This window comes from Pundamilia nyererei, unplaced genomic scaffold (assembly GCF_000239375.1).
Source record: "Pundamilia nyererei isolate P.nyererei 1_Seehausen unplaced genomic scaffold, PunNye1.0 scaffold00334, whole genome shotgun sequence".
Classification (NCBI taxonomy): Eukaryota; Metazoa; Chordata; class Actinopteri; order Cichliformes; family Cichlidae; genus Pundamilia; species Pundamilia nyererei.
Window position 1 is genome coordinate 1 of NW_005187735.1, and position 13427 is coordinate 13427.

General features: G+C 38.4%; 2 protein-coding genes across 2 annotated transcripts in view; both read left to right on the forward strand.

The window, feature by feature from the left end:
• Positions 1 to 108: 108 nt before the first annotated feature.
• LOC102215719 (interleukin-1 receptor-like 2) lies at positions 109 to 10149 on the forward strand (the record flags this gene model as incomplete). Its single annotated transcript, XM_005751908.2, has 9 exons — positions 109 to 312; positions 719 to 887; positions 2550 to 2612; positions 2790 to 2922; positions 3069 to 3223; positions 4316 to 4456; positions 5473 to 5640; positions 6451 to 6731; positions 9106 to 10149. Coding segments are annotated over 9 exons (1602 nt in total), but the record flags the coding sequence as incomplete, so codon positions are not given.
• A 2847-nt stretch (positions 10150 to 12996) lies between these two features.
• il1rl2 (interleukin 1 receptor-like 2) overlaps positions 12997 to 13427 on the forward strand; it is an 18122-nt gene continuing 17691 nt past the window's right edge. The window contains exon 1 of the mRNA XM_005751929.2: positions 12997 to 13202. Within this exon, the coding sequence (XP_005751986.1) occupies positions 13136 to 13202 (67 nt within the window). The 5' untranslated portion in view covers positions 12997 to 13135. The remainder of the gene's footprint in view (positions 13203 to 13427) is intronic.

Sequence of the window (13427 nt, forward strand, 5' to 3'; positions counted from 1 at the left end):
TAATATTAATATTGTTTGATTTTTGACTGTGGAGAAGGTCAAACAATGACCCTCACTGCCAGGGCGAGTGTGCCCAATTATCTATTCATTTATAATATTTCTGCTTAATTTCCCAACAGGACTCCTTCCCACTGCTACAGGGAGGCCAGCCGACTGGTGGTGGATGAAAGACCTACAGGAGAATGTGGAAGGCCGAGGAAAGCTTATCAGCCACTTACAAAAGGAGTCACTGACAATCTGAACTGCCCTCTGAAGAACGAAATGAATAAGCTGAACAGCTACAACATCTCTTCCTCCATCAAGTGGTACAGAGTGAGTTCTCCAGAATTGTTGTTGAGTGCTGCATGAAACCTAATGGTTTTAATGGAGAGACTGCACAGTAGCTGCAGCCTCAACTATTTACTACCACTATTCCAACTTCTATCAATACCAGGAATGTATTGAAACTCTGGGGAGATACGAGTGTTTAAAAATTGCAATTTGACTGACAGCAGATCCCAGTCTCGGTGTGTTTGTGTGCGTGCCCTTTAATTTTGTGGAAGGGAAACAAACAGTTTAATAATATTAAAAATCATGGAACTCTTTAAATGTCTATCTGAACAGATTAGGAGCATCAAAACTATCCCAGTGGCTGTAAACTGTTCTCCAATTTAAATAGTTAACATTTTTCTTCATGCATTGTTAATTTGAAAAAAGACTTATGTGTTTCTCCCTCTAGGGTTGTGACCCCATAGAGGACGGAACAGGCAGCTATGAGTACTGGGGCACCAGACTGAAAATTACCAGTGTGGACCTTCAACACAAAGGCACCTATACCTGTACTCTGACATTCACCCTGGGTGGCATCAAAGGGTCTGTGTCAGAGACTATTAGCGCAGAGGTCAAAGGTGAGATTGTAGATTAAGAGAAACACTGAAATGAAGTGAGGGGGCTATGAAGTGGATGAAGTGTGGAAGGGCAGTTGGTCCAGATGACATACTTTTGTATGCTAGGAGAGGAACTTTGGCTCTGAATGACGTAGTCAGGAATGGTGAAGAAGTATGTGAGGGAGGCCATGTATGAGGACAACGAGACAGTGGTGCGGGGCGCATTCGAAGTGATAGAAGGTGTTTAAGGTGAGGGTGGGACCAGGGATTGACCATGCTGTTTGCGATAGTGATGGACAGGCTGAAGATGAGGTCAGACAGGATTATGATGATGTGAATTATGATGTTTGCAGACCTGTAGTGAGAGCAGGGAGCAGGTGGAAGACAACCTAGAGCAATGGAAGTATTGACTGGAGGGAAGATAATGATAATGGCGGTTTGGAGATGGTGGCAATGATAAAGAGACAGGAGGCCGAGCTGGGGGATTTGAAGATCTATATAGGTTTATACTGGGTGTGACAAAAATGATTAAGATTAGCATTGAACATATCAGAGAGGCTGCTAATGTTAACAGTTTGGAGATAAATGTAAAGAGGAAAGGCTGGGATGGTTTGGACGCATGCAGAGGAGGGAAAGGGGCTATGTTAGACATATAATGCTGAGGATGAGCATCCAGGCAGGAGGAAAAGAGGTAGAACACAGAGAAGATTCATGGATGTAGTGAAGGAGGGCATGTGGAGGGTGGGTGTGACAGAAAGGGGCAATAGGGATAGGGCGAGATAGAGGCAGATGATCTGCTGTGGCGCCCCATGAAGGGAGCAGCTGAAAAAAGAGGAAGAAGACAACAGAGTGATTTTTTTTGTCCATATGTAAAGATGAATTATAAAATAACAGTGATGATACAATAAGTAACTGTATAGATGTGCACAATGCTCTTCAGTCATAAAGCTGGTATTCCCGAGCACTCAACTTGGTTTTCATTTACTTGGGTTTGACTGTGTCATAATTATCCCCCGCTAAGCCTCATGTAGCTTATAGGTTAGCACCTAGATACCTCAAATTATGATTCACAGATTCACTTTGAAAATTGTTATGTTATATCTTGAACAAGCATGTGGCACAAGACGGGGAAATACAAAACAAAAACTGTGTTTGCCTTGGGCTACACAAGATAAAGACCTCGTCAGGAGCCCCCACACAGCTGAGAAGGGCAGCTGTGTCTTTGTTCTGTTATTCAAGAAAGGTTTATGTTTGACTGCTAACTGACCGTGATATCCACTTCAGTTAGTCAGGCATATACAGTAACGCCCTCAAACACAAACAAAACAGAACAGAACAGCTCCCAAACACTTGCAAGCGAGCTGAGGTATCGTGACTTCTATACTGAGCGCAGTTGAAAGGACAGAATCACGGTTGCCCAACACATCCCAGCCCAAAAGCCTCAAAGACTATCTTGACACTACTGTACGTTGACAAAAATCCGGTGAAAAAAGCATAATCGCTTCATTTTAACAATAAAAATAATAACAGAAAAAGAAACATCAGTTGTGTTAGTAATAATGGTTTCTTAGGTTTGCTTACTGTAAAACTGTGAAAGAGAAATATGATTCAATTTCCATTATATCTTTGTGATTATTCAACCTCTACTGTAAGCTACACAGTATTTGATGTTTTCTGTTTCAGGGGATTACTCTTTGGTTCCACAAGTGCATGAACCCTCCAATGATGTAATCAAAGCACAGAGCGGTAAGTCCTCTAAGATCTTCTGAGAAATGTGGTGTTCTGTTGATTTCATATTTATGTATCTCAGGCTTCATTTAGGCCAACATATTGGGTTGAAAGTCACAGACTTCTGCAGGGAGAGTAAATGCTAAATATACAGTTTCATGTTTATACTGAGTCACTGTTTGCACATGTTTTCAGGGTACAACTTCAGTAAAAGGTGCCTGGTGTTTGTGCCGGGTGTTGGGAAGCCTTTCGTTGATATTTATTGGTTGGACAAAGATGGATTCTTTGAGACTAACACCTCTCACCGTGTCCACATGTTAGAACAGCGGTCAGTACCTTTTTACTCTAAATCTATTTAATTGATCTGCTTTATCAGTGAACCAATGTTCAGAGTTGATGTCTTTTGAGACTCCTGCCTTAACAGGCATTTTGTCACATCACCTTTTAACTGTTTCATCTGATTGTCCTCGACAGTTTGCTGCCCCAAAATGGCTCCAGTAAAGGTGCGTGGTTAGAGACCTGGCTGATATTTTCTGAGCTAAGGGAGAAGGACTTCTACGTCAACTACACCTGCCGTGCGTACAGTGACAGGGGCTTTCCTGAAAGATATTTCAGTCTGCAACCAGCAGGTAAAAACAGAGTCTCCCCTAAACATGATATTTTAGTTTGTCTCTAACCTTGAGCAATCAAAGCTTTACATTTGAGAATACCACTCACAATTACTTAATCAAGTAATCTTTTCATTTAAGTGATTATCTTATACATGAATAAGAATTAGTTAATTACAATACAGAAAATGTTGCCTTCAATGTAAATGTTTTGCCTCTTGATAGGTGTTAAACCACCAGCTAAACCAAACACATTAGCAAACTTTCTACTTAATGAACACAGTTCATAATAGCAATGCAGTCAAATTGCTGTTAGGGTCCCACAGCTGAATAAATAGCTGAATGAACTGTTCATATACAGTAATTGTTATGACTTGGACCTGTTAATAACTTAGTATGAAACCTGCACCGCTTTAGTCAAACGCACAGCAAAATGAAAATCTGAAAATCTTTTGAGGTCAATCAAATAACAAGCTTTGATAAGTATTTTCACAATTTTACATATTTTAATAAGTCATCATGGTAATGTACCTCACTAAGAAATCACCTGTATAACAGTAAAAACCCAGGATTTGGCGAGGCCTCAAAGAGCAAACGAGGCTCATGTAAGAAACATTTAGTATCATGATAACGGAGCCATGTTCAAGGTAAATAAAGTCTTACTCCAGCATAGCATCTAATATTCAGACAAACAAACAAAATAACAAAGGAGTCTATATCTAAAATATTATTTGTAGAGGATTAGAAATTGTTACAAACATGCATGAATTGTAGTTCTCGGAGGCATTATTAGAACTATGACCAGCAGAGGGAGCTGTTCAGCCTGCTCAATCTACTCAATATACATAATTAAACCAGAGGCAAAATTTCATGCTTTCAAAGATGCTGGTGAAAATATGAACATTACAAGAGGAAGTAGCTGAAAAACAGTTACATTTTTACACTGCTATGTTATGCTGTTTTTATACCAGTTAAATCTCATATAAATGTTAATTTGACTGAAAAGTAAGTTTTTAGACATTTGAAGCCATAATGAATTTGGAGCCAGTGCATCAGCAGCAAATATATAATCTAAAATTTTATGTCTGGTATGTTTGCTGTTCATCTCCACAGATCCAAGTGGCATAGCTATCGGATCTGTGCTTGGTGGTATGATGGTTCTGTTTATCATCACCGTCACCCTATACTACCTTTTTAAGATTGAAATAGTGCTGTGGTTCAGGAGAGCATTTCCAGTCTTCTACAAAAATAAAGGTAAGTTCTCAGCAGCTTTGTAGTTATTAATGTGCAATTGATTTACGTATTATAAACAGAAAACAATAGCAACAATAATGTCGTCTAACAGTATAGTACTTAACAATGGAAATACCCCAAGCAATGTTTTCAGCTTGCACCTTTACTTCACACACAGTACCCACATATTCACGACAACCTACAGAGTCATAAACTCTGCATGTGTCAGCAGCGAGAACAAACAAAGGAAACAAGCTAACCACAGGACTGCTTAGTCTGCTTCTCATCAAATGTCATTTGCTGATTATGAAAGAAAGGGATAGCAAACACTGGACTGCTTTTGCTAAAAGTCGATGATTCTTAAGACTTCAGAAAGCATCCACGGCTGAATCAGTAAGAAAAGTACTGTTTGAAAACCCGAACAAGAAGGAAAACAGCGTTACCCACACAGTTTGACATATGTGAAATCGTATATGCAGATAGCGAAACACAGAAGTAGCACGTAGTTTGATGTGGTAACACCTCAAAAAGAAAGTGCAATTGCAGTAGCTACGTTGAACATTAGCTTTAACGTAGCTACTGTTTGCTGTCATCATCAGTTAGCATATTGGTAACTTTATTTATTTCTTTGTTACACTGTTGCTTGAACAAATTGTTTCATGCTGAATTTATTCAGTGAATTTAAATGTTTTTACACATGTTTGACATAATGTCTCCAATTTGCTTCCAGTCTAAGAAACAATGCAGGATAGCTGCACATGCTCGGTGAACTCCAGGCATATCTGCCGGTTTCCCAATGGCTTGGTGTCTTGGGGTCATTTTGCAATAAATTACATGCAATGTACCTGTCCCTGCCTGCTTGGTAGCACACTGTCTGACAATATAAATCTAACTTCTTGTTGCAAAGCATGAACACAGCAATAATTAGAATAACTGAGTTTATAGATGAAAGCTCTAAATATTTAATTGAAAGATCAAATTTTGAGGGTTTTAGTCGAAACTATGCATGTCATAAACTTTTCCTTTTCTTGTGTTAGACTTGGATGGGAAGCTTTACGATGCCTATGTGGCATACCCACAGCCCTGTGACCTCGGATTCAGCAAGGATGTGGAAACATTTGCCCTTCAAACACTGCCTCATGTGTTGGAAAGGGCCTGTGACTACAAACTCTTCATAGCAGGCCGTGACTGCCTGCCTGGGCAAGGTAATTTACCCACAGCAAACAGTACGGAGACATGTGGCCCAGAGCCATTTTTTAAACCACAGAGCCTAACTTGCACTGTTTGAAGAAGGACTGGCATTTAGTATTATAAAAAATAATAATAACAACAATTTCATGCTTTTCTTTAAATTAATTTGTGATTTTTTTTATCCCACCCATTATTGGCAGATCACTTCAAGATCTTAAATATTATTAGGCTGTTTTACACGTAGCAAGCTTAAAATCTTGAAAGACTATCCAAAAAGCTTCTGTTTGCATTTCGTTTAGCTGGTCATGGTGTATTTTTAAGTAAATACCATGGGCTGTAGGTGGTAAAAGCTAGCCTCTTTTTGTCTTCACTTTCTTCCTTTACGAAACTGCATGAGATAGAGTATATATGAGAAAGGATTTATATAAGTTGTTTTGTGGTGATCTTGTCTTGCCTTTTTAGGGCGGTCAACAATAACTGCTAGCTAGAAATGCACAAACACAGACGAATTCCCCAGTGTTGTACACATCAGCTTGTTTCATTTTCAAATGTTTTGCCTGTTGCTGTGACTTCCTAAGTAGAAAATATGTGGCAAAGCCAAATTATTTATTTTTTGTTCATGCAGTTAAAAAGTAGCATTGCATTAGCTTGTGAAGAAAGGCAATTTGGCTGTCTGCTGCGATGCTTGCATTTACTTCTTTTCAGTTTAAAAAGGAATAAACTTCTAAATATAACCGTTAGAGCTGCATATAGCTAAGTTTAAGTTCCCTTATTTAGCTCCTATTTTCTAACCGTGTGTTTTCATTATTTGTTCCCTCCTGCAGCTATGGTGGACTCTGTTGAAGAAAACATACAAGCCAGCCGCCGTGTCCTCCTTCTCTACACTGCTTCCTCTTTTACCACCAAAAGACATACAAGCAGCACCAGCAGTAATAATAACAACATTTCTAAGAGCGGTGAATGCGATGATGAAAGTCAAAGAAATGCCAGTGACAGCTTTAGCATTACAAGCTCTGATGTTGGTGATAAAATCTGTAAAGACACAAGGCAGCAGCTGGAGTGTGTGGCAGCAATGCACCGAGTGCTGATCGAGGGCTCCCTCAAGGTGAGGAAATAGACACTCTTCAGAGGCACGTCTCTGAAAAAACTGCCAGACATCAGACTAATGTCAAACAGAGGCAATTGTACATCTCGCTATTAAACATGAACTCCTACACGATCAGGAGCTGAGCAAAGATTGGCACACAGGTACATATTAGGTCCATTCTTATGTACACTACCGGTAAAAAGTTTTTGAACACACCAACTTTTCCAGTTTTTTATTGAAAATGATGCTGTTTAATGTTTCATGCACTCTGAAATAAAAGCATAGTAAAAAATAAGCAATAAAAACAAACAAACATGGAATCAATTTATAGATCAAAACTTTTGACTCATCAAAGTTGCCACCTTTGGTAGATGATAGCTGAACACACCCGTGGCGTTCTTTCTACAATAAAAATCAAATATTCTTCACAAAGTTCTTCCCATATCTGTTGCAGTTCAGTTCACTTGTAGGTTGCTTTGCTTTCACTCTTGTGTCCAGTTCATCCCAAACCAGCTCAATGGGGTTTAAGTCTGGAGACTGTGCTGTCTGCTCCATGTTTTCAAACTTATCATTTCGTTCTTTTTCCCCAAGGCAGTTCTGGCATAGCTTGGACTTGTGTTTTGGGTCATTATCTTCCTGTAGGATAAACCCCTGCCCTACTACGTGCATACCAGAGGGTATTGCATAGCACTCCACAATGGTGTGGTAATCATTTTGGTTAAGAGGGCCTCTCACTCTGTACAAGTCACCGACCATGAATTTGGCAAAACAGCCACAGACCTTCACACTTGCCCCTCCATGTTTCACAGTTGATACCACACACTTTGGAATCATCCTTTCGCCAGTTCGATGTTCGTGAAGATTTCAAATTTTGATTCACCAGTCCATAATGCCTTCTTCCAGTCTTCAGTAGTCCAATGGTGGTGTTTCATGGCCCAGGCAAGCCTCTTTGTCTTATTCTGACGTCATAGCAAAGGCTTTCTTGCTGCAACTCATCCAGTCAACCCTGAAGCTCAAACTCTTCAATTGAAATTACTTACTATGGCCACTATTGAGCTGTGCTTGAAGCTGTTGTCCTGTGAGCCACCTATCACACAAGATGTTAGCTCTCAGAAACTTGTCCTCTGATTCATTTGCGGCGTTTCATCTGCCAGACCTCTTCCTGTCAGCATTTGCCCCAGTTTCTGAGTGCGTTTTGATGGTGAAGGAAACTTTATTCACTGAAACCTTTCTTTGTAATTTCTCAGTAGGAAAGACCTACATTTTTAAGTGTTATGCTGGTCTGTCTCTCTTCCATTGTTAATTGCCTTTTTTTCTCGCCATTTTTGTAGCAACACACCACTATCTGCAGTACAATACTGTTCACAGATGCTCACGAGGGTTTGGTACCACAGTGTGTTCCAACATTGCTTTTATGCAGACAGAGGGGGTTGTAAGTAATCCAGAAAAACTGGAACACCTGTAGGAATTAGTTGCACTAGCTTGATCAGTTGCACTAGCTTCAGCTTGATCAAGCTTGGTTAATCTCAATTGCTGCACAACAGCTTTAAATTGTTAAAATATATTGTGTCCCCTGAAAAAGGCGACACAATTTTTGTATAATTCTGATATGCACATTATATTTCAGTTTTGGTTAACCTTACCTTTTTTTTAAGCCTCTGACAGTTCAGCCCTTCCCTTGCACCAGTTCAAGCTATTCATTGGACCTCAATGTAATGAATTGCAATAAATACTTGGAAAAACTGGGGTGTTCTAAAACTTTTGACTCGTAGTGTATGACAGACATTATGAGGTCTTTGTGTTCCCTAAAACCACAAGGAATGGGCTAAAATGACAACAACACATAATTATAATAATTTTGTATAAGTCTGTATTTCATACAGATAGATAGATAGATAGATAGATAGATAGATAGATAGATAGATAGATAGATAAGGGAAAGTATAAGGGAAAAATATTACAACATCATAATATTTTGTGATGTGTGAGCTAGATGCAGATGCCCAAATCAAATTCATATGGCTCCGATCTTGATCAGATTTTTTTAGTATGGATTTCCATTCTCACCTATATCAAGCTAACTGATCAGCTAAAGAGGCAGTTGAGAAATTTATTTCTGTGCTAAATTTTGTGATGTCAAACATGAGTGTAACAGGAGGACTGATGGGCATTTCATAAGTACTGACTGTACTTCTATCCCAAAATCAAAAAATATTAAATAATAATGATAAATGTAAGAAGTGAATGCAGAATTACTGATTAATGTGAAGTTCAGAGCCCAGAGTTTATTTCCTGTATCTGATTCTAACTACAACTTTAAACAGAAAGATACCCTTTTGCCTAATGTGTATTAAATCATTCCACCGAGTCTAATCTAAGCTCTGCTTTGCAGGTGGTTCTGGTTGAGCTGGAGGAGATCACGCCTGCTCAACTGGCTCTATTTCCAGAGTCAGTGCGTCATCTGAGGAAGAAGCAGGGTGCCGTGTGTTGGTGGAAGAACCAGAGGACGAGGGAAAGGTGGAAGACGTGCATGAGTGGAGCTGATGCAGAAAAAACTGGAACAGACTCACAGCTGTCAACATCCCTCTCCCCTTCCTCTAGGTTTTGGAAGGAACTGAGGTATCACATGCCTGTCCGGGGCAAGAGGGTAGTGTATCCTGAAACAATCGCCTTTCTGTAATTCTGATGGCGATCTGTGTTTGTCAGATATTGAACCAGAGAGTACCTGGTTTCTAATGTAAATGTGGCAGTTGCATTTACTCACTCACAGGTAGATCGTGGGCACTGTTATCAGAAGCAGTGACACCAAGACCCTGAGTCAAGTTTACAGCACAGGCAACTCCAAATGTTCTCTCAGCAGAGATGTCACCTTTAGCTTCTGTGGAACTTTTCAAGTAACACATTGCAATGAGTATAAAAAAAAGTGTAAGAAATGTGGAAAGTATTGGCTAAAGATGACAGCTGGTCATGGACAGATCAGTGCAGTGTCGGAATTGTCCACAGTTTGTATGTGAACTGCTGACAATCAGTAACAGAAGGGGCCTGAAAAATAATGCAGATGAAAATAGCTTGAATGGTCGTACAGTTATTTTATTACCACAATCCTCAACATCCCAGCTGACACTGGGCGATAGGCATATCAGGAAATGTACATATGTATGATTAAACTTGTAAATATGTAGAAAAAATATATAAATTAACATGTAAAAACTGTAAAGAGGAACAACCAGAAAAGTATACATTCATGATGATTTTTTTAATTTATGTATATTATTTGTAAAAACAACATCATGAAATGAGGCTGCATAAAAATCTAGGTTAAAATGTATGCGCTAACATTTTTAATCAATGATTTTACTTATGATTCTGGGAAATTGTAAATACTCTGTTTTCTATTTGAATTTTGTTTTAAAGTGTGACTATTTTGCAAATAAAAAGATTATTTTCAGTTTTTACTCTTTTCCATTCCTCCTCAAGAAACATACACCACAAAGACACTGGGTCTAGTATTATAGCGTGGGGTTTTTTTTGTCAATTTACTTCACATTTCTGCTACACTGATTTTACTTAAATATAAAATTCCCCCCCAATCTTAAATCTTTGCTTAAACCATGTAACATGTTTGTCAGTGTACATGAGTGTCATAAAGGAGCTCCATATTTGTGAAAATAAGAATGGAAAATAAAAGAAAAGGTTGCCATCTGGCAGCTGTGCATGGATGCTATGTTAAAAAAGGCTGAACATTTCAAATAGCAAGACCATATCATGCGTCTAATCTACCTAACTGCAGCAGGTAAATCAAACAAAGGGGCTAAAGAGATTATTGGGTACATTTATACACACACTTAGGATTTTAAGTGCCTTTAATTTGGTTACAGATCATTTAGAATATTAGTTTGGGTTCATTCACCAACCAACTTCTGGTTAGTTTAAAGAGCAAGCATAATATAAACACTCAGTCGGTCACTATCAAACACTGGCTCATGTTAATTTCTTCCTTTAGCTTTCAGTCCCTGCACTGCTCTCAACTTGCGTCTCAGGTCAGTCACGACTGGGAAGCGCCACTGTAGTTCAACCCTGTCGTGTCTGGTTCCAAGTCTCGTGGGCGTAGTCATTCATTCCCTTTCATCATGCCCAGACGTGTAACTGGATCTCACTGGTCATAGACAAAAAGAGAAGGAAACAGACGAGAGTGAAACAGATACGAAGTTGGATTTTACAACAACGTTGAATATAGGAATTTTTAAAAAACAAACATTTGTTGATTTTTGTTTTAATGATGCTTTGAAAATCAAACATTTTTGTAAATCTTAGAAGTCATCATTACATTTCCACAACCATCAGATTATTTTGAACTTAACAGTGACTCATGATTTACAAGTCATTCGAGACGTCAAGGGAAAGAGCAGAAAACGGCATTTTTAACACTATTGCATGTTGAGAAAACTGTGATTGCCATTTCGTCATTAGTGAAAATAGTCTTGTGATGACTGTCTGTAAAATTCTTTGAAACTGGAGAAGAAATTGTAGGAATATTTTTTTTAAAGTTTGGATAAAATCCAATATGTTGAAAAACGCCACAAAGAGCTTTGAGGTTTGAGAGAGTGGATCCTAGGGAACGTTTACATTTTTGTTTTGAAAATCTGGCTGACGATTTTCACAGATTGACGAAAAATCAAACTGCATTGTAAATGTAATAATCTGAAAACACTGAGCTGATCCAAGCTCCAACACAGTTTCTGGGAAGTTTCACAGCTTTTTCCGATAACGGATTTGCAGCCGCATCCGTGTTTGTTTTATCGCTCTTTGATCAACTAACAATTCCCTCGTTTTTATTCATCCTTAAAACAGTGTCACACTAAGAAAAAGAATACGAAATATTGGCTTTGAGTTTAACTAAATAAACTGTTTTAGAAGGAAGTACTTTTTAAATAAATAGTATTATGCAGCTGTCTTAATGGAATATTTCCAGGAAATGTACACTGCTAGTTAGTTAAATGCCATTACATTATTACATGAAAACAACTGTCAGTTTCAAATCTTAACCACCAACAACTCGACCTATATCTGTCAAGTGCTACTTAGCTGTGGTTGAATAACTGTGCCGCACCTGTACTGCAAAGCAAGTTGTACTTTTTTTCAGTTGAGAGGAAATTTCATACCGGGGTAGTGGAACAATATAAAATAATGCAAATACAGGAGGAGGAGTAGGAGGATGGAAAATCCAGCAAGTCACTGCAAGTTCACTGTACTGTAAGTGACAGGCAGACTTTCTGTCTCATAATTCAGAGTAGAAAGTCAAAATTATAATTAAAACTACAGCTGTACTTGTTCAGATAGTTCTTTCTATTTTTGTAGTAACTTCATATACGTCACAGGTGAGTTTCGATTAAGCTTTATGATTACATCTTTTTTAAATACTTGGTGTAGGCTTCTTTGAATTTTATAGTACTGGTTTCACATTGACGTGGTTTCACTCTGTTGATTTTATCTTTGTCTTTCTGTTCAGCAATATTTCTTTTGATTGCTTTTACACAAAATATATTGGCAGCAGATTTTCAATTTTGGTCTTGACATCTATTTATTTAAGGCACTGAAGTTTAAATACTCAGCGACTGTGACTTTCACTTGCTTCACTGAGCTTTGGAAGGTTACCACTTTACAATAATGCAAACTTAAAGAGGGATATCTGAGTAAACTGTGAAAATATATACGATGCTGACAAAAATTGCCATGTAAAACATATATCAAGTGACGACTGAAGACCATTCAGGGTAAACCCTTACTTTAAGTATTTATCACAGCAGTTGTGAGATATAAGGCTTACTCATTTCAAAAATTACTACAAAGTTTATTATTAAGACATTTTTATAGGAATGTCATCATTGTTTTTCAAAGTCCAGAAAGCCCAAAATTGGCATTATATTTTGGGAAATTCTGATTTTCTATTAATATGAAGTATTTTTAAAGAAATATGTGCTGCAGATGAACTTGCCCATAAATTCCCTTACATATAACCTGACTCCGATCCACTTTATGTTAATGACCAAAATGAGTGCAATTCATATATGAATTATTACTTTTCAATGACGTAACAAAGACGCATGAATGATTTACATCAGCAGAGAGTTACTGCAAATGACAAAGAGAATTTTTTTTCTCAACCTTTGACAAAGAAACACCAATCAGTGGAACTTCCTGGGACTTTACTGGGAGTGTTTTGGCTCTGACTTCCTTGTGAGAGCTGAGAACACTCCATCTTTCACTTCCCTTTAAGGGAAGCTGTGCTCCCCAGGAAGTATGTCAAGAAACTTGTATACACTGCAAAGAACACGCTCGCCTGACAGGATGGCTCGTGTTCTCAAGAAAATCACACCGGACTTTACTGAAATGCAGTCTGTTGATTCCCTCAGATAAGAACTATGGCAGCGGCAGGTTGGGTCTGCTTGGTGACTGTTCTGCTGTCTCTGTCATTTGTTGTGACGCTTGGTAAGTACTGATTCTCCAACTTCTTCTGAACACTTAGTTTCAGCTGAGTGACAAGCTCTGTCTGCTTTATGCCAATGTCGTGGGGTTAGCTGTCATGGTTTATAACCAGTTTAACTGGTTTAGAAACCAGTTAAACTGTCTGTTAAGATTTTCCTTAACAGACAGGGCAAACTGTCCTATAGCTTTGCCAAATACATTTATATGTATGCATGTATGTATGTATGT